At 40.0% G+C, this 22,549-nt stretch overlaps 1 protein-coding gene across 1 annotated transcript in view; it reads right to left on the bottom strand.

The window, feature by feature from the left end:
• Window positions 1–22,549, bottom strand: part of SYNE1 (spectrin repeat containing nuclear envelope protein 1) — a gene marked incomplete at its 5' end in the record, with an annotated part of 469,383 nt that overhangs the window by 146,117 nt on the left and 300,717 nt on the right. The window contains 5 exons of the mRNA XM_080806008.1: window positions 2,269–2,463; window positions 9,774–9,935; window positions 10,148–10,315; window positions 16,962–17,102; window positions 18,211–18,405. Of these exons, the coding sequence (XP_080662134.1) occupies window positions 2,269–2,463; window positions 9,774–9,935; window positions 10,148–10,315; window positions 16,962–17,102; window positions 18,211–18,405 (861 nt within the window). The remainder of the gene's footprint in view (window positions 1–2,268; window positions 2,464–9,773; window positions 9,936–10,147; window positions 10,316–16,961; window positions 17,103–18,210; window positions 18,406–22,549) is intronic.

Genomic DNA, 22,549 nt, shown 5'->3' with positions numbered 1-22,549 from the left:
TAAGATTTAAAGATATTTTAAAAATATCTTTAAAGATATTTAAAAATATCTTTAAAGATATTTTAAAAATTATCTTTAAAATATCTTTAAAAATATTTAAAGATATTTAAAAATATCTTTAAAATATCTTTAAAAATATTTTAAAGATATATTTTTTTTAAGATTTAAGATATTTATTTCACAGACAGAGATCACAAGTAGGCAGAGCAGCAGGCAGAGAGAGAGGGGGAAGCAGGCTCCCTGCTGAGCAGAGAGCCTGATGTGGGGCTTGATCCCAGGACCCTGGAATCATGACCCGAGCGGAAGGCAGAGGCTTTAATCCACTGAGCCCCCCAGGCACCCCTCACTGCGACTTATAAAGAAAAAAAAATACCCATACTTAAGCCACATCCCAGAGTGATAAATGAGAGTTTCTGGAAATGAGTCTCAAGATCAGTATTTTTTAGGGGCGCCTGGGTGGCTCAGTTGGCTAAGCAACTGCCTTCAGCTCAGGTCATGATCTCAGGGTCCTGGGATCGAGCCCCACGTCAGGCTCCCAGGAAGCCTGCTTCTCCCTCTCCCTCTGCCTGCTGCTCTGCCTGCTTGTGCTCTCTCTCTCTCTCTCTGTTAAAAAAACAAAAAACAAAAAACTAACCTAAAAACAAACAAAAAAAGAAAATCCCTGCCTTAACTTTCCAGGTCACCTTAAAAAGAAAAAAAAAAAAAATCAGTATTTTTTAAATGCTTCTCTGATGATTCTAATGTGAACCCAGAGTTTAAGCTTCTTACATAATATGCCTATGGGGCTAGGCAGATAATGTAAATAACAGAAATTGACCAAGGATTAGAACAAAACAATGGCAGAAGACGGTAAATGGCAATAGATACTTTACCTCAATGTCTGGGAAAGTATAAGGAGTGGTGGGGACAGAGCACCACCATAAGGTTTCAGGCACGTGAGTCCCTACAGGAAGCATGGGCTCAGTGGTACGAGTTTCTTGAGTGAAAGCAGAAATTCAAATTTTTTGGTTATATCTTTGGATTTTCTCAATGATGGCAAATAATTCATATTAAAAAAAATACAAGCCAATCACGTCATTTAAAACCTCCATAAGGATTTCATAGTGTGATTAGGAACAGTATTAATGAATTCAAAAATTAATTCTTAAGACAAGGATTGTAAATACCTTATTTTAAAAATTATTTCATTAATAACTTATATTGTCATTATTTTTAAAATTTCTGGGGTCACCTTAGAATCATTAGAGAAGCTTGTTGAAAATAGAGATTAAATATAGCTGACACATTATTTTAAATTTCTCTCAAACAACAGGTCTATGTTCAACTGAATTACAGCATAACCAGCAGCTAAATAAATATTCTTAAGTTCATATAAGAAGAAATGTATTGAGAACTGATTATGTGCCAGAGAAGGTGCTTGACCCTAGAGACACCAGGAGAGAGACACTCGAAAGATCCTTAAGAGGTCCGCAGTCTAGGGGTGCCTGGGTGGCTCAGTTGGTTAAGCGTTTGCCTTTGGCTCAGGTCATCATCCCAGGGTCCTGGGATCGAGCCCTGTGTAGGGCTCTCTGCTCAGCAGGAAGCCTGCTTCTCCCTTTCCCTCTCCCCCCTGCTTGTGTTCCCTCTCTTGCTGTGTCACTCTCTGTCAAATAAATAAAATCTTCAAAAAACAAAAAAGAGGTCTCCAGTCTAATCAAATTTATAGAAGCAACAATATGAACATCATTTATGTTTAGGGCCAGGAATTATAAGAAAACAAAGAAAAAGCAAAATAACTTATTTTGTAACCCATGTTACTGTCACCAAAATTTATCTATTAAATAATGTTAACGTTAAGGAACATGAGAACCAGAATTGCAAAACTATTTTCATGAACTAATGTGCTCAAATTGGTTAAGGATGACTAAAGATTTACTCTTCAGAGTATTAGTAATACTAGTCATAAAATGCCCTTATTTAAACAGAACAAACCATTATGCAAACCTTTCACAATTATCCTTCCCAAGGCTCACGTCTACCAAGTTTTGCTTTTCCACATTCTCAATTTTTCATGCTGAAATGAGTCAGAAAGTGGTGAAAAGACACATTCATGGCTCCACACTGACTCACTGCTCTATTCACGAGACCCTCCTTGAGACACACACAATACCAGCTTCTTCTGAGTGGGAAACCATAAAAATGTAGATCACGTAAACAACCTGCACGCTTGTCAACGCAAGTTGGGGAGTGAACGTGGACGTGAGCGGCACCTTCAGAGTCACTCGTTACCTCCAAAAGCTGTCGCTTCCCTGAGGCCTTCATCTTGATGGTGGACATGCGCTCGGCCAGGACGGTGAGCGTGGACTGTAGGGCCAGCTGTTCTGCGGGGTCGGACTCGGGGGACTCGGACACCAGCTCCTCCGCGAGCGATGACTGGAGCGCGCTGATCTCATCTTGAAGCATGAGGATCTCATCCATCAAGGCCTGTGGAGAAGACTGTGCAATCACATGGCTGCATGTATTTTTGGGGGTCTGAGGAATCACATCCCTAGCGGAGTCTCACCCTGAGATGAGCGAAGGTAGTTCGTGGGCAAGTCGTTTAACCAGCAAGCGGGTCCCACTAACTAAAGCTCTGAAATGAAAGTACCAGAATGAATGCCAGGACGTTTCTGACTTCAAAACCGCTCTGAACCCGTTAATTAGTCCTCCTGACGTTCGGTTAGGCTCAGCTGCAGTCCGAGGAGAGGGGTCATGCTCAGTCTGAGTCTACAATTCTGTGTTGAAAACAGAATTCACTATTTTCTTCCTCTACGTGATTTTCACCCACTCCAAATTTCCCCAGGTCTGACACAACACCACGGTTTAACCCAAAGCTCACATGACACTAGACCAGGGAGACCCGTGCCCTGTTTCTATGTCCTCACCCTTTCCTGGTTGTCTCCTGCCCGTTCCTGAGGCTTCAAATGCTTCCTAATACTGAATGCTCACACGGGTGTATCCCTTACCCAGACATCTCTCCTAAATTTTAGGCTTTATACTCAACGTACACGTTTCCTGGCATCTCCAGTGTGATCCATACAAAGCCTGCTTCCTCCTCGGTCTTCCTCATCTCGGTGGAAGGTAACATTCTGTCATTGTTCAAGCTCAGGACCTAGAAGTCTCTCTTCACAGCCCCCCTTCCTTCACCTGCTACATCCAGTGCAACACCAGTTCCTCCTGGATGTATCCTGCAGGTCTCCTCTGCCCCACCCCAGGTCAGAGCCAGCTCTCTTACTGAATTGCTCTAATGCTCTACTGGTTGGCTTTCCTGCTTACGGGCTTACCTGGCCTCTCCTGTCGACTCTGCACAAAGCAGTCGGAGTGAGCTTTTAAAAAGGTAATCAGATCCTCTCACTCCCCTGCTTTAGAATACTTAGTGGCTTCTTGCCTGTAAAGGAAGAGCCAGACTCCTTGCCCTACTTGTACATCTCGCCACGCCCGTCCTGGTACCATCCAGGTACCTGCTCATGACGTTCCTGCCTCCTGTACTCACTCTAGGACCTCCAGCTCTTTTGGGGAAACAGCACGCTGATTTCTTTATTCACATCCATCACAATTCTATACACGGTTTTTATTTCTCGGCTTTTGGTATGTTATGACTTGCTCTTTGACTGGGATCTTGACAGGAGAAATTCTTATTTAGGACTTGAATGGTGTGTTAGAAAAAACAGGTGTTACCCCAGCCTTCCTATTTACTAATATTTCATAGTTGCTAACATCCCTGTACTTGTATGGTTCACAGCTCTGCCACTGCCTGCAGGCTTCAGGGTAAGCCCAGTGCCTCCTCAGAGTGGGCTCTCAACAAATATTAAAAAGCCAAACAACAAAAAAACCTTCTCTTCTCCTATTGTCAAGTGTCATCACACTCAATTGATTTTTAAATATTTACACTGAAGTTATTCTATACATCTAGAGAACTGCACAGACTCCTAAGTATAGGTCTGTACATTTTCACAACCCATGTCCCGCCACTCAGATCAAGAAACCAAACGGAACACAGGCACTCGTACCCAAAATATAGAAACCACTTTACACATCGGTAAGAAAAGAAAAGGAAGGACTCCAGCGGACCAAAGATTTTTAGCAGGCAGTCCCAAAAGAGGATAACCAGATGGCCAAGAAGCATAGGGAAAAGTGCTCAATCTCGTTAGTCATCAGGGAAATGCAAATTACAACTACAGTGAGATACTGCTATGAACCCTCTGAAAGGCTTAGGTGGAGAAGATCCTCAAAGCAGGTGACAGTGATGTACCATACAGAGGTGACAGTAACCAGCCCTTTGCACATGCAGCATAAGCAACTTCCATCATCGTGACAGGGACGGAAAGAAGCCAGACACAGAACAGTACCTCAGGCATGATTCCATTTTTATAAAGCTCAAAAACAGGCAAAAGTAGTCTGTGATGTTTACAGGTCACACGGTGGTGATGGAGGTAGGTCGTAACAGAAAGGAGGTCAAAAGGGCTTGTGGAGTCCTAGGAATGTCCCTTTTGGTTCTGTGTATTGTAAATATCTGCTCCCACTTGGTGACATAGTTGTCCCTTAATGGGAATGACTTCCCTCCTGCTGCCTTTCAATAAAATAAAGTTCTTAATTTTACCATAGTCTAATATATCAGCATTTTCCTTCACCAGAAAAGTTAGGGTTAGACTTGGTGTCCTATTTAAGAGATCTTTGCCTACCCAAGCTCATGAATTATTTCTCTATGTCCTCCTCTAGAAGAAGATACTTTAAATAAAGTATGGCCCATGAAATATATCAGTTCACAAAATGCTTGTTACCAGTTCATGACAAGACTGAGAGAATGTAGGTGTCAAGAAATTTTTAAAGCAACTTGACATCGACATGCTCAAGCAGTATCTTACTTTATTTTGCTAAAATACTGGTCTGATGGGTCAGAAATTTCAAAAATTAAGTACTACAGATAGTTGGAGAAGTTCTGTTTCAAAACTTTTTTTTAACCTTCATATTTAGATCTATAATATACCCAAACTTAATTTTTGTGTCCAGGGCAGGCAGGGGTCAAAAAAATTTTTTTATATGGATATCCAACTGACCCTGGATGACTTATTGAAAATATGTTTTTCACCCACTGTTTTTCAGTATAATATTTGACATAAACCAAGTGTCTTTGTAGGTGTCTGTGCACTTATGGCTTCTAATTCTGTTCCATTGACTCAGTTGGGCTATTTGTGCCAATGTCACAGTATCATAACTATTATTGCTTTGTAAGCCTCACCCTCTGGTAGGATCCACCCATCAACCTTATTCATTTTCTTTTCAGTTGTCTTGGCTATTTTTGACCCTTTTCATTTGTCATATATATGTGTGGTGTGTGTATATATATGTATATACATATGTAATATATATTTTTATACATGTGCAAAATATTTTAAAAATATTTTTTAAAGATTTTATTTATTTATTTATTTATTTATTTATTTATTTATTTGAGAGACAGAGAGAGCAAGCGAGAGTGAGCAGGAGAGCCAGAGGGAGAAGCAGACTCCCTGCTCAGCAGGGAATCCAACACAGGTTTGATTCCAGAGCCCCATTTCATGACCTGAGCCAAAGGCAGACACTTAGCCAACTGAGCCACCCAGGTGTCCCTTGCAAAATATTTTAGAATTAGCTTGACAATCTCCACCAAAGAACTTGCTGGAATGTATTAATGAGATTGTAATGAATTTAAAGACTGATCTTGTTTGTTATACTCTGAAATGCTTTTTCTTCAGTAAATTATTTTCCACTAATTCATAACCATTTCTTGGTTATTATCAAATATATAAAATTCATATTATTTGGTCTCTTTTAAAGGCTTCTCCATAACTAGACTGACCCCATTATGTCTTTTTTCTTGTACTGAACCCCTGTATGAACAAGGAGAGGCCCTCACTATCTTATTATCATGTTCATTCCCATTCTCTACTCTGTGCCTTCCTTCACATGTGTTTATATTTATAGTGCCTCCTACCCACTCCTGTTGCCACTATAAATTTTTAAGATCTGTCTTTCCCAAAAGACCTGAATTTCCTTTTATCTACTTCCCATCACTGTAACCCACAATCCCATTGCTTTTTTTGTACAATGTGTTGGTGATTCACCCCTAAAAGCACATTTTTAAATCATATATTAATGAGAAAGTGTGTTTTTTTTTTCAGCTGTGCACATAGTAGGTGCTCCACACATCTAGCTGACTTAATTCTAACTCACAACAGATAAAAGAGGTATCTGAATCATGAAGCAATCGGGAAGAAAAAAAGCCACCTCCTTGAATCTCAGCGGAGTTGACCAATCAGTGTACAGTGAGGTCACCAGCTTCTGTTTCAGGCTCACAATGTTCTAAAACAGCTCTCTGGATGGTCTGTAGTAAGGAATAAGTGATTTAGGAATCCCGGAATGGCTGGTTTTCATCCTGTTAGGGTCAAGCCTCCCCATTAACGTTTCAGTTAACTCTCAAGGGGGAGTGAATGTTTTTAGAAGGTAGTTATAGTTTTAAATTTTGAGGTCCAGCAGCCAAGCTTATTGGAGATTGGGTTTTCTTCTGAGGTAAAATGTTTTGAAATCGCATAGAGGGGGTGGTTGAATGACATTGTGAAAGTATTAAATGCCACTGACTGCGCACTAAAGAGTGGTTAATTTTATGTGATTTGAGAATTTCAACAAAAAGATCCAGCAGTCAAATATGTCTTCACCCCATAACTCTGTCTCAGCTGGTGGCCAGCTGTTCCCTTACAATATCCGACTTAAGACTAAGAAAGGAGAAGAAATGCTCATCTTTGGGTTTCAGACTTGTTTTTACAAGGAGGATATGTGCATGACACTTCTGTGCTTTAGAGAAGTACCTTGGGCATCTCTAAAATGACTCACTTTGGGGAGAACATGAAGTTCATGTTCGGTTTAACACCAAAGGTAAACGTGAATTTTATTATGACTTTCAGAACTATGCACAGCTCATTTCAAACTTTGAGTTGTCATGTATACTGAAAAGCAAAAACAAAAAGAAAATGACCTCAGACCTCTGCTTACTACCCATCTCAGAGGTTAATGTGGCAAAGACAACACACACCCACAAAGCATGAATTGTCCATGACCCTGAAGGTCCCTATCAAAGAAAGCCTTATCACTTAGAACAGCCACAAGTCAGCTAATGAACTGTAGGGATGTCTTAAAATTAGATCTACCATACAATTTAGAGAAGATAACAGGAAAGACACAGCACTCCACCCAAATTCAGCAGATTTAGACAAATGTTTAGAGGAAAAATGTAGGAATTCTTTAAAGAAACATCAATACTTCCAAGAGAGAGTTGGGAAAGAAATAACAAGTTAAGTGTTTCTATTAATTTTTAGAAAATACAAAAAGCATACCTGACTTCCTCACCCACATTCAGCTGGAACTTAGAAATAGTAATTCTACAACAGTTCTTGAAATTTTTAAAATGCCTTCCAGAAGCTAAGAACTAATTTAGACTTTGTGATACCATTAGCTTTTCACGTGGGCAGCTCTGTCCCAGAATTTGTAGAACATAGGTACAGATGGCAAAAGTAGGTCAGACGGAAAATTTTAGATTTGTGATCATATGAAAAACATTACATTATTTATATTTTCTTTGCCTCTCATTAGAGAATTAATATAGTTATTAAGTTCAAATGATGTGTAATCATCATGAAATTAGCTACAACTCCTCACTGTTAACATTGTTCACATTACCATTCCCAATTTAGAAAGATACAGAAAGTCAAGTGGTTGGCATTCATTACAAGAAAACTCAGATTCATTTCTAATATTTAATACTTAGCATTAACATGCAATTTTGAGTTTTCTCCATTAAATCCCTTGAACAAAATAATAATTGTGTTCTACACTGCTCATGTATGTTTTCACACCAATGCCAGCCACGCAGGGGGCGGTAGCCCTGATTGGGAGCTAATTTGCATTTCCCATTAGGAACTCTGAAATATCAGGGCAGACTAGCAGGATCCTGTTCTCATGCAGTTCCTAAATCCTGGGGGGATCTAGTGAAGGGTCTTGGTGAGCTGTGGTCAGTCACCTGGGACACTAGCATGATGGGTTTTGAACAAAGGCTGAGATGACCCTGAGCATTAAGAGAGTCGAACTATGTCAACCCTCCCTGGAACCCTGGTCCTGATAATCTGAGCCAGCAATGCTCAAATTCACTCCAATGCACCCTTGGGATAATTTATGCCAAATTCCTTTTGAATGCTTAGAGAAAACTGTAACCAAATGGAGGTGGGTTGTCTTCCCCCTCCAATAATAGGGCTGGGGGGGGGGCAGGGGAGCAGACAGAATCCTAGTGAGCACACTGGTGTGACACAAACAACACCTCAGATAACAGTGAGGTGGTGGCAGCTACCGTATCAAAGAGAACAGTGGCACTTGGGAGAAAATTTCACTGTAGTCGTCACCTAAGTCCCTGGTTATCCTCATGTTTGGTTTATCCAGGTAAACAAAGATGGCCTTTAATTTTCTATTTTTATAACACCCTCCCCAAACCAGAACGACTACGGATAACCTTGGGACAGCAGAAAGCACCAAAGAAGGCAGTTTTTATCAAAATAAGGCTTAAAAATGGGTGGTATACACTTTGGTCACTATCGTAAGAAGTTATCAGAGTGTCAAAAACCTGAAACACTATTTCTCAATAGGTAGTCTCTAGATGAAATGTTGTCATTTTTGTGTTATACTGTAAGGTCCTATACTGTAAAAGAATGAAATCTTATTGTAGACTATACATATGAACAACTAATATATTGCAAGGATATCCTGGATTCCAAAAACAAAGTACAGAGTTTCACTCTTAAAGCTCATAAATATCCCGGTACTTGACAGATACACATATCATGTCATGCTCTTACAACACTTCATTTGCATCTAAAAATACCTTTCTTTTCCTCTGCCTTTTATAGGGTCATCACATGCTCCTTCTTTGTGCTTGGGGTCGGTAGTATTTCCCCCTATCAGTGTGACTGCATATTTAGGTGACCACCTCAGCACCCTTGACTCCCATCACACCTGATTGTGCATTAACAGCACACTCGATCATGTTGCTGAAGCATTAACTAGATTTTAATATATGCACTTTCTTCTTTGCATGTATTTTAAATCGATGCATTTTTAACACCTTTAGAGTTGGGTTAATGTAATCATCTCAGTTTCTCATGTAAAGCCAAAGTTTTGCCTAGTTTATATAACTTTTAAATAATGATTCAAGTCAGAGACAACCCTAAGGGTATAACTTTGAATATAGGTATAACCCTATTCTTCAACTGCTTTTTTGTTCACTTAAGCCTGAGAATTATTCTCTAGTGATACTGGGAAGCTGCTAGGCACGCACCGGCTAAATTTCTTAAAAACAACAATAACCAGAGAAGGGGGACATGGGGTACATTCTATTCCTACAACAACAGTTCACAACAACAATAAAATAATTTGGCAACTAGTAGGAAAGGTGCTCTGTGTGATGGAAGTAATAAAGAAGCAATACTAATGCAGGCAGCTTTCTTTAATTAAGTTCAAGGTCTGAATTTCTATCTTCCCCTCTTAAATCCCTCCCTGAAGCAGGGGTGGAAACAACCACCATTTGGAATCTTGTTTACTCTGTAAGAACTGATATTAAAAAAAAAAAAAATGCTCTCCCAAACACATGCTTGGCTGGTTGGCCGGCTGATCAGTCAGTCACAAGAGTGCACCTACTTAATCATGCAGGAAGCTGAAGTCATTGCTATTATTACCTGATGTTCAGCCATCTGGCTCTCCGGGCTCCTGCCAGGCTCCAGACTCTCACTGAGTTTCATCTCGATGGCCTCCATCTTCGTGGAGATGGACTGGAGGGAGTCCTGGTACTTCTGCTGACGTTCCAGAGCCTCGTAGAGAGTGCGCTGCTTTTCACTGATCTGGAGAAGAACAGGACGTTACCAAATGTTTCCTAGCCCCTTATCTTCATGATTATGACATTTCTTTCCTCATATGACTTTCTTACCTCTGTGGCCCAACAGAGGGTATTCAACGGTGTACCCAGTGTGTAAACTTGCTGCACGTGTTGCGTAAGACAATCGCTAAGGTAATCCGTGTCTGGCCAACTTAATGCCACGTTTCAGAGACTTACCACATTTTTTAAGGTTTCCCAAGAGCGCTGCAAATCATCCAGTTTGGCAGTAGCAGAGGGCTCCAGCCCTGGTTCGTAGAACTCCTGAGATGGCAGCGAGCTGGGGTGGATCCTCGCGGCGTCGGTCTGCAACCTCTCAGGGGACAGCGCTTGGTAATAAGCAATGTCCTGTGGGGACAAAGCCCAGTGTCGGACTCCAGAGAAAGACAGAGCTCACATGCTCTGGACACTCTCTGTCACGTGGAGGAAAGGTTCAGGACCCCCCACCGTCCCAGGGGGCTATAAACTATAGAAGCTAGTAGAATTTAAAGAAGCTAAATTAGAATTTAAAGATCATATCCAAGCACATTACAGTTTCCTTTGAATTTTGGCTTCTATTAAAAAATGAACACATCTGCCAGTATTTCAGGTTGGCAAAACTCATTCTTAGTTTTTATTTGGTAAAATGAAGATACAAACGATCTGAGTGGAACACATGTTTAAAGCTTGATTAACTAGTAGGGCAAAAAAAGAGAATCTAAATTATCTTATTTCCCAAAATGTTGTTTCATGTATTGATGAAAGTTCTACCTAATTTTAAAAAGTACTTGATTTATTTTTATATTTAAATTCAATACAGAAGACTGATGAATCACTGACCTCCACCTGTCAAACCAATAATACATTATATGTTAATTGAATTTAAGAAGCACTTGATTTAAATAAATCTGTATGTCATTTTTAAGATACGGCCAGACCTTCAGTATTTGTGAGTCCATTAGTCACAGCAATTAATTAAAATATTTTAATATTAAATAAAGGAAAATGTAATGGCTTAGAAGTTAAAACTACTCTAAGAAGTTTTAACTTCTAAGGGATTCCTTCTAAGCAATTCCTGGAAGTACACTAGAAATAATCAATTTAAATGATGAAAAACAAACTTCTGCATCTTTTATTAGTTTCTTGGGATATAAATAACATTACATATTTTATAGTATTCATAATGGAATCTACTCTATCAAGACATGTAAATTCATCTGTTCTCGATTGTTTCTATGCTTGCGTATTTATAGAAATTGAATTGCGGAGTGATGTTTATCTTCTGGGGATTTGTATTACAAAGTTCACTACTTTTACAATTATACTGAAGAAAACTATGCATACGAACTTAAAATACCTGAGCCTTATGGATGATAATGTCTTAGGAAGGTCCCAGCCACTAGAAAAACCAAAGTGATAGCAGGACGGGGCCTGGCATTTGGTGGTTTGTACAAGGACAAAAGCAGGATTGTGTAGTAGGAAGAGTTCCGGCAGGAGTCTGACACCTAAGGAGTTAGGACAACTGAGATTCCAGTGGAAATTCTCCTCCTAAGTAGCTCCGTAACTGGAGAAAAATCTCATGAATCGGTTCCCTCATCTGTGCAGCACTGGGGAGCTCAGAGGATTAAATGAAGCCATATTTGAGAGGCCATGAGATCTTCTATCTATTTTGTTGGCGGTGTTGTTGAGACTTCCGGGTAAGTCCCCAACCTTAACTGATGACATTGGAATGTGGAGACTGGTTCCTCTTCATTTGTCATCCGGTCACCATCCTGAGTAGACTACAATGCTATTCTCAAGTCTTTGCTCGGCTCATCCCCGTTCATGCTCCCCCACTCTCACCCCACTTCCGCCCTCCGCACTCTTGAACATGAGAGCCTGTCATCACTGAACTGGTTCACCCCATGTGCACCTACAGCTACGTCTAAAGTTACTTAAGCTCTTCTCTCACCAACACCTTTGCTTCCTTCTCCCCTTAAACTCTGCTTTACCCACCTGGAAAATCCCAAGCAGGACTCGATCCAATTTTACTTTCCAGAGTGCATGTGTGCGCATGCTCACACCCATACACACACACTCCACACACAAGCACAGACACATAGCTGAAACCACTGAGATCATCCTGAAACTTCTCAAATTTCCAAAAACCTGTCTGTTTTCAGACTCACCATTATCTTGCACTTGCCAGTTCCCTTGCTTAAGGGTAATCCTCCCACCTACTTCCCGAATCCCAGCCACCTTCGCTTTTTCAAGGACCTCCGTCCATTAATACCTTTCTCTTCTCTCTCTCTGTTGACTTTTTCTCCAGTATATAAATAGAGTCAATATTCTAATCTAAAAACATCTTTTTGGGGGTATTTTTCTTATAGGGTACCACATACTAGAAAAGTCCATAAATCGTAACATTATGGGTCATCACACGTGAACACACAGTCATGATACCATTTCTTCCTTTTCTCCCTTTCACTTGATAATTCAGCTTCTAGTAGTAGTAGAATAGCAGTTTACATTTCATAATATTCAGTTTCTCACCCTCAATCCACTTCTAAATACCCACTTGGGCTTTGATCCTAATGACTCTTTTACTATGAAACAAACTGATTATTTTCAGCCCTCCTTCTGCCTGACCTTTCAGAAGCATTCAACGCTTCTGCCCGTCCCCTTCTGGAAACACTTTCCCTTGAATCTGTCCTCCTTCTAGCTCTGGTCACTCAGGCTTTCTCTTGTGTAGTTTGTCTCTTCCCCTCCCTCTGAAATATTGGCTATTTATAAGCTCCACACTCACAAATTCATTTGTACATTTACATCCCACATGTTCTTCAAACTAGACATTTCCAAAAAAAAAAAAAAAATCCAGGATGAGAACTGAATTTAGGGGAGAAAAATAACATTTTATCCACCTTTCAATAAATGGAACTTCTACTCACCAAAGCTCTGAACTTGGGATTAATTCTCTATTTCTTCTTTCCTTTCCCACCCACTGCTTATTTAGGATGAACTCTATTGACACATGCCCTTGCCACGGCACTGCTTTAAGTTCTCATTAGAGCAACAACTTCCTAATTCTCAGGCACAAACTGGCAGCCCGCAGGCTACCTTTGGCTTGCATACATTTAGCTTGGCTTATGCAGTATATTAAGTTGTTGAAAATAACATCAAAGGAGGGAGACTTTATAAGAATCAAGATTCACAGCTCTTTCCACGTGGTTACAGCAGTTCTGACAGAGGAGAGGCTGCTTACTGCATGAACAGAGGCCCTGTTCAGGTCCCATTCACCCCCCACCCCCCCCCACCTGTTTCTCTCATGAACGTCACCAGTCCCGGCCCAGGCAGGCATCAGAGTGTGCAACTTCTGTCCCTCACCAGCTTCTCTGACTCTATTCTATTGTCCACACTCATCTAGGATGATCTGTTCTAAAACCTACTTCTGTCCATAGCTCCTAGTTAAATTCCCTCTGAGGTTAACTATTAGCTTCTAGATAAAGTTCAGTTTTTGGTGTGTGGCCTTCACGGTCCTGTCTTTCATGATGTGTTTCCTTCAGTCCCCCCAGTCTCTTTTTTCCCCTCTCCCTCCTCCTCCAAATCTGGTTCTCTAATTACACTGATACTATTTGCAGTTGTCTTGATGGGCTACCTTCCAAAGGACCTTCTATAGGTCCTTCCCTCTGTCTGAAAAACTTCACGTCACTCTAGTGCACACCAGCTGCCTAACTTGCACTCCTTTCCTAAAGCTCTGGGTGCCATCTTTGACCCCCCTGAACTTCCAGGTCAGGCGCTTGCTCCAAGAATACCCTCACCATGCAGTTTTCCCACGGTCATGGCTCTTGTCCCCTGCTACTGTGGTTACTCGCCTGCTCCCCACACAGACTGTGAGCTCTCTTAAGACCCGAGCGAGCTTGTTGTCTTTGATTCTGAGCCTGAGCCTTTTGTCTTTGATTCCGAGCATGTCGTAGGGTGTCTGGCAAATAACAGGCAGGCATATGCATCCCTAATGAATCATACCTGTAAAATCGCTTTTATAAAATTTATCATCTTACATACACAGAAGGTAATACTATTACGGTCCACAAAGAAAAGCAAGAAGTTGCATTAAATGTAAAAATTTTAAATATAATAAAAAAAGAAGCCCCTCAAAAGAGCCAGAATAAAACAAATATGTTATTTTAAAAAATTCTTTTTTTTTTTTTTTCTGGTTCTTTGTCGTGTGTGTGTGTGTGTGTGTGTGAGAGAGAGAGAGAGAGAGAGAGAGAGAGAGAGATTATGGGTGTGTATGTATATCACTCAGGCAGATTTAACAGGACTGACAATTCCTGGTTTCTTACATTTGAAAATATGTATCACCTTTTGTAGGTGAATAATTTGTATCTATTTGAGGGCTACATAGAATCAATAAATAGAATCAGTCCCATATATCTGGCAGGGGGGAATCATCCTTGAGACGCATGTCTCTTGTCACTTTGTGCCTACGTTAGGAGAGTCATTATCCCGTAGATTCCTGGTGGCCTACATCTGGAAAGCTATAGCTACTATTTCATTAACATGGTCCAGGTTAAAGAGTACTTTCAGGCTTCACGTCACACTGAATTTTCACAGTGTTGTGAACTGAGGAGCACTGCTTCCCATCACAGAGGAGGCCGCCAAGGGACTTTGCGGGCCTTTTCAGCTAACGGGCAGGAGACCTGGCTCCCGTCCTGAGCCTTTATCCCGGGGTCTGGCACTCTACCTGGTACAAGATGGCACTTTTCAAACTTTGACTTCTGTTGACCCTACTGAGGAGCCTGACTCCCGCTTTCCTTCTGCAGCCAGTGGGGCAGGGTCGGGGGGACCTGGGGGTTGCCTGGTTATTTCCACTCTCCAGGAAGCTACACCATTACCACATTTCAGCTAATAGCTACTGTCAGAGGCGGAACACACTGCCTGTGGGGTGGGGTGGGGAGGAATCAGTTATATAATGAAGATCTACTTGCAGAAGCAGCAAGCCCCAAACCTTTTCTTAACAGCTGCAATTTTATAAAGCAGTTATATTTGGCTGCCCTCGAAACAGTTGTGCACATTCTGTACAGTATTTTGAGTCTGAAAAGTAGAACTTAGGGGGATTCTAAATGTCCTCCTCGGCTTCCAGAAAAAGCTCGTTGGTTATGTTGGGGTATTTGCTCATTTTCCTCTGACTTCTATGACTGTACGAGAAGAATAACATGTGGCCGTATGATAGGGTTGATGTGTTTGAACAACACCAAGCAGAACACATTTGGTTTTTAACAGCCCCCTTTGAGTAAGCCACCTGTGACATAAAGCCAGTTTTTGCTCGTCTGCAGTATCACATAAAAGTACATTAACAACGTGATTTAACTGATGTTTTTCTTTGATGCAGGGGGTGTCAAAATCGATTTAAAACAAAAGTCTCATAATTTTAGGATCTGATTGAGTTTAACAGTTAAAGTAACCATAATAAAACGTTTGCATATTTTATCATTCATAAGGCCTTTTTACATGTACATTGAAAGACACTTTACAAAAAGTATCACTGAGACTGACAATCTTAGAAAAGGGCTATTCTTCCCACAGTGTTAATCTCAAGGTCAGTGTTTACTGTTCAATTTGAAAATTTTAAGGACATTAAGTGTATTATATAGGGAAATTTTTTTCCTATATAATAAACAGCTGACTAGAGCCACATTTCTCTGATTCTAATAACATCTGTGACCACAGAGAAGAACACAACATCAAAGAATGAGTAATATGTATTTTAAAATCAGAATTTGAAGAACAGTTTCCCCCAGAGTGCCCTGAACTTCTCCTTTTTTTTTTTTTTTGTTTTTAATTTCCTCTCAACACTTCTGTTATTATTCATCCCACAACCATCTTTCTTTCTAGATTATAAGGTCTTTGAGGGCAGAGGGACTGTTGTCTTCTCCTTTATTACCTACCTGGGACCCAGCACAAGACTTTATGCGAAGCAGGTGCTCAGAATGTGTCTGCTGAATAAATAAATTGGTAACGTCCTAGAGCTATATACATTTTTATCAAGAGAATTGTTTTATCTAAAATTCTCATCAATTTTATTTTCCTCCTTTGGGGGAGGAGGGTTTTTTTTTTAAATCACATAAATACTATTCCAAATGCTTCTGCTTTAAGATAAAAATAATTGTAATTGATTTGTAATATAGCTTATAGAACATTTGCTCTGTTTAATGCTTCTTTCCTAATAATAAATCTCAACTCTTTTGAACACTTAAATAATTTCATAGTAATGTAATTAAACTTTTTAAAAGTTATTCCGGCTAAAGGAAGAAAAGGTATTACTTAATGTGCATTAAAAAAATTTGGCTATTGTAAAAGCATATTTTTTTTGTTTCTATCCAATAGTTTTCATGAAAACTCTTTGACATATTTAATTTAGTACAAGCTAAATTTAATACAATACATGCTAAGTGCACCACATAACCATAAGGTATTACCTCTATAGGAAATCAAATTTAAGATTATTAATTACTAAGATTATTAAGATAATCAAAAAGCACACTGTCTACACTGGCAGACACCGCATAAACTGGTCGACAGGAAATAAAGAAAAAGTATAATATGGTGAGCAGAAGCTTTTCAACTTCAAAATCTGAGCTGGTAACTGGCAAAACCATGTTTAATGAATGTTAAAATACAAAGAGATCATATTATTTTACAATGGTGACAAAAACACTTCATTTTCTGTTAGGATGCAGTACTCCAAGACAGACAGCTGTTAGAAACTAACGCTGTAATACCTTAAAACAGGGCTTTCTCCATCTATAATTTCTGTGACCTAATTTTTGCTCATCTCACTGCTAGCAGCCCAGAAGAGGAGCTGATGCGTTGAGCCAGTAGTGGTGTCACACGACAATCACTGATTGTGCAATTTCACACCTAACGGTGTATCCCTCAAAGTCCAAGAATCATACCCACAGTCTATTAAGAACAGAGAATGGAGTCCTGCAACCATCCAGAGATTAGAGATAGAGGAATTCCAAATGGGTGGTACCTGGTTAACAGAAGCATCTGTATTAGCCACAGGTGAAGGGGAGCGACAGGCAGGTGGAGAGGAAATTTCACTGCTGGTTCCCTCCTCCCCAGACTCCTCAGTGACAGGTGACAGCAGAGTGTGACAGCGACCTGCAGTCATCTATCACATAAAATGTAGCCCAAAGGACATGAACATCGGTTAGCTATGTTAACAAAAGACCTGGTCAGGCACTGGTCAAAACAAAAGTAATAATATAACAAAGGTTAGAGACCCCGAGACCCAAATCTACATACAAATTGTGTTAATATTTAAGAGTTTTGTTCCCGAGTGAGTGTGACTCTAGGGACCATTTGTAAAAGGGGGTACATATCACAATAAAGACTTGTGCTGTTGATTATTAGTTTCCTTTCCTTGATGTCTGTGTCTCTATAAACAAGTAGAAAAATCATGAATCATCCAAGTGAGGGAACGGTCTACAAAATAAACCTTGCGTCTTTTGTGGCCATCTCAAATTGTAAATATTCTAGGGAAATAAATGCACCCGAGGTAATATTTTGCCAAACAAGTCCAGGTATGGTTACACATCACCTGAGGCACAGCACATATGTGTGGAAAAATATACAGCACTGGAAAATGTTATAGTTACCAAAATAAGTAATGCATTTTAGATACAAAATGATAGGTAAGTGATGTTGCAGAACAGAAATTAATGGAAACTATTTTATTTTAATTCAAAGCTAAACTTTGGATTTTCAGTTTTCTTATTTTCCTAATAGTACCTCTTCTTCTATATTTTATTAAACGTCTGTATAACAGAATACACAAGTATATCTAGTCGGCCAGAGTTTTAGTTCGGAAAACATACACACAAAAAATATGTGTAGCATGATTCTCCTATCCCCCAGAACAGCAGAAAACCGTGCAAAGGAATTTTATTTTATTTATTAATTTATTTTTTAAAGCACAGAGCCTCTCAGTATTATTGCTAAATTATAAACAAATGAAGGGCCAACCTTCGGCACATTAAATAATTCAGCCACCTCAAGCAAATCGCATCATTTTAACTGTCACTGTTTACAGTATCAAAAACTGGCCTTGGCCCAAATGTAGTCAGAGAGTTAAGGAGACTGTTCCTCAGTCCGAGTCTGCAAGAGCTAGCACCGATCCCTAAAACAAGCCCCGAAGAGGGAAACTAGAGCCCCCAGCCAGGGTGCAGTCAGAAGGGAGCGCGCGGCTCCCAGCGCACCCGGCCTTCGCCCTAACTTACCATGACCACCGAGGGGTGGGCCGAGGTCGCGGGGAGGAGCTCCCGGTCCAGGTCCTCCGTCCCCTCCGCCAGCCCCTCCACCTCCGTCACCGTCAGCAGCATGGTGGCGTGCTTGGCTTTCATTGTCAGCATCTTGCACTTGGAGTTCAAGGAGGCGATCTGCTCCTGGTAGCCCTTGATTTTCTGAGCCAGCTCCTGGGGAAACATCCCCCCCCCCCACCCCGTGTGTCAGAGCAGCATCAAAAGGAAACACAACTAGTAGCGTTCATCTTCCTCCAGCGCGGGCCAATGAAATCGCAGAGCTGCGCCAGCCGACAGCAGCGGCCGCGGCCGAGAGGCAGGATGTGGACGTGCGAGCGCGAAGCCTGCTTGCAGCGCACCCGCAGCCCGGCCACCGCGCCGCGGGCCTGGAAGTGCGGTGCACGGCATGGGCCGGACGCTCAGTGCCCCGCGGTGGGAGAGCCCACGCCCGGGAGAAGCTCCGTGTGCAATCGGGGACTTATGTAACGTGAAGCACTCGCAACTTTCTTTAAAATGCCTAAAGAATCTGAAACTGCCAGATGGTTCATGCCATGGAAATTAGGTCATGTGATGACTGAAACTACAAAAAATGCAATGCTCAGCTCTCACCATACTTAATGCAGCAGATTGAGCAGTCATCTGTTACGGACCCCGTCACAAAAGTAACCTGCGTGTCAATTCCTGTGACCCACGGAGTTGTTTTTTTTGTAGATAAGCTAAGTATTACATATGAAATCCTAATTTTTTATGCAGATCGTTCCCGCAATAAAGTTTTGTACATTCACCAAATTTTCCCTCATGGGCTCCACCATGCCTCACATGTTTCTGATGTTTCAAACCAGGGCTTTGAACTTGAAGTTCACTTCAAATTCAATGGCTTTTAAATTCATTGATTGTTGAAAAATTGTTTTAAGAGATAGAGGTGTTAAAGCTTTTACCAAGAGCTTACTGAACATAGATTCTGGACAGTACGTAGCTCTCTAAAATCCAAAATATTAAGTAAAAATTATCTAAAATGGTAATTTTAAAATATTAAATTTATATTTTACTTAAAAGATGTATACATGTTTAACAAAACGAAGATGTGTATTCAAAACATGAATCCTAAAAGTACCAAACCATCACTTTTTTCTGTTCCTTTTATATGTGTTTCCTGAAAAGCTATCATTTAGTGCTTGCATGTAACACATTTTGTGACAAAAACATTAAATGCCTTTAAAACAATAGTATGTATTTACATAAATCACAAGGCATATATACGTACTACGCCTGTATGTATATATGTATGCACATCCTATCATTTTAAACATGTTGACATTCAAACCACAGCTTTCAATTCGGAAGTTCACAAACGAAATAACAAACCAGTTTATATATAATGTGTGTTTATGTATATACGTGTACATATGTGTGTATGAGTGAGTGTGTGTGTATGTATATATGTGTATATATGTGTGTGTCTGTATATATAGGTACACACACACACACACACACACACCCCTGCCAGCCAAAACTGACTAAATGGAAGGAAAAACAACCCAGCAAAACTCAGCCAGTAGCCTGTCTTCCTGACTTCTTTTATAGCACAATAATTTTTAAAGCAAAAATTTTAAAAAGTAGAAATCATCACTCCTTTTAGAGGGGCAGGTACTTAATTAAACCTAATAGGGTTTTGTTTTTTTTTTAAATAGTGATTAAACAGCTCTTTACTACATCTGGCCTAGTGCCTACTACATGGTTACTCTATTATAATTAGCATGCATATATGGAAAACATCTACCAACTCAGTGGACTCCTTGAATTCCGTTTTCATAGGACAAATCACTAAGCCTTACAATGGCTTGCCCCACAGGGGTAGATTTGAAGAATCTTTGTTAAGTAGCATTAGTTTTAGTCCCTCCCCTTTACTGCCTATGTGGATGGCTGTGCCCCCTCCTGCTGTATCCTGCAAAGCTGTGTGCCCAGGCTGACAACAGACACCCACCTCCTAACCTAGAGTTCTCAACTTTCTTGTGTATAAAACTCATTTGGGTTGTTCGTTAACAATGAAATTCTGGTCTCCACAAAGGATTTTGATTTACCAAGCATTTTATGCTTATCCCATATGACTCCCTTGGAGAAATAGCTCTTTAGAACTTTCTTCTGTAAGAATAAAACATGTCTATATCATAATAATAACTTGGTGGGCTGGTGATTAAATCTACTCAATTAAAATGGAGCCCCTCTGGCTTAAAGTATTCTCTGTTCTCAGGGAGCATATGTATTTTTAATTTTTACTGGATATTTCTGAAAATGACTACAAAGGATGAGCATAAAGAGGCAGGAATTGCAGACACTGTGGCTGTTCTAAGTTTGGTGGCTGCCCCTTTCCTGGGCAATCTCCTGCACTCAGAAGACCTTGTATATAAGGTAAGAAGCAAAGAGCCTGAGTTTTCTCTCCTATGATCGAAAAGGATAATTTTTTTTCAACTTAAAGGCAACACTTAAAAAATTACAGAAAAAATGTGAATTTCTTAGAAATGAATCAAGTATCAATTATTTTTAGGAGTGAAAGTTATCCTTCTATACAATAGTTCCACCTCAAAATTGAAATTTCATTAAAAGCGGACTGAAAATACAGGAAAAAGCAGACTTCCCCATTCTTATGTTATCATAAATCAGGCTTTCTCCGTTCAGCACTTTCCTTCCTGTGTTTGTTTTATACATACCACGAGTCTCACACAGGACAATGCCATTATTATTATGAAAATGCATTCTAAATCACATGACAAAACTTATAAATATCTACACTCACGTTTAGAACTGGGAAGAGAAAATGGGACAGAATGAGTGGCTCACTGAACAGGGCCCTGGAGGACAGTCTACAGTTCACTGTGCTCAGCACCAACTCTGGGATGCTGGACAAGTCATTTATTTTCCTGGACCATCATTCTCTTCTGTGCAATAAGGTAGCCCAGATAGTTTCTGCTGTAGGGGAAAAATCATGGAATTTGGAGCCACAGATACTGGCTTAGAATCTGGTTTCTACCAGTTACTAGATTTGGGAGCTTGGGAAGTCACTTACAAAAATAAGTTTCTGTTTTCTTATCAGTATAATGGAGATGATTTAAAAAAAAATCCTTACCTCACAGTGATGTTATAAAAGATAATGTAACAACCTTGTAAACTATTTAAAAAACTCAAAAAACTGTAGTAATGATCATTCTTGTTATTTCAGACAAGATTTTAAAAATATATACTTTCTATACTATGATACCAAAGTTGTTAGAACAAAATTCTGGATCTTATAAGATGACATTAAAAAATCATTCGATAGTAAATTAATTTAAAATATAGCCTAATGTATGAATTTTATAAACAGTGGTTTCAAATATTTGTATAACATTTTCACTTAACCAATGGCATAAGAGAAATCAATTGTTAACATAGATGACATGTACAGTGTAGAAGTAAATGTAGGTGAGAGGTTTATCTATGTTATTTTGTAAATCATATATAAATGTAAGTTACTGATGCATTGGCCATGTCAAGATATTAAAGAATTGCATTTGGAGAGTAGGTAGTGAGATACTGAATCCTTCAAAGGCAACAACTGAATCTTCTGAGAAACTCATATGCTACTTGGTTTGGAAAAGTGGTTTGTTGCTCTTATGACAACAAAGTTAAAATAGAGCAGATGAAGAATAAACTAAGTATCTACCCTTGGCAGATAAGACACACCCTCCTGCCCTGTTGCTTACCCCAATTCATGATGCTGTGAGCCAGTCCCCAAGGGAAAGAGTAAATGTGAGCCAGGTCAGAAGAAATTCACTGGCAGGTATCAATGGGCCAAGACACTCAAGGTCTATGATCCCTGAGACCAAGTCTGCATAAGCAGTATTCAAGTCCTGAGTTTATAATGAAGTTATAAATACAAAAAAGAAGGCATATTTGAAAATGGGGAAGATGCTGACAGACACAGTCTGGAAATCAGCAAAACAACATGGACCATACTCTGATTTTGGTGGAAGGAATTGAAATAATCAATGTTTGAAAGAGCAAATGATTTTTTGATATGAAGTGTCTCTTCTTTTTGAAGAGGGTGATCAAAGCAGCAAAGCTTTGAGCACTGCTGTTTCTAGTAGGCTCTGAGTACAGAGTGGACTATGTTTCGGTATAACTGACTGTGAGAATTTTGGGTGCAGGAGACAACTGGTGGGTCCCCGTTGAGATATGTCATCAGCAACATATAAAAAGGTTTTGGCCTCAAAGGGGAAGACTCAGGCTCTTGGGTCTTGGAAAGGATCAGCAAAAACAGGGCTGAAAATGCAAAGACAGT

The sequence above is a fragment of the Martes martes genome (genome assembly GCF_963455335.1).
Source record: "Martes martes genome assembly, chromosome: 6".
NCBI classification, from domain to species: domain Eukaryota; kingdom Metazoa; phylum Chordata; class Mammalia; order Carnivora; family Mustelidae; genus Martes; species Martes martes.
Note: the sequence above shows the minus strand (reverse complement) of the source record. Positions and strands in the feature narration are given on the sequence as shown.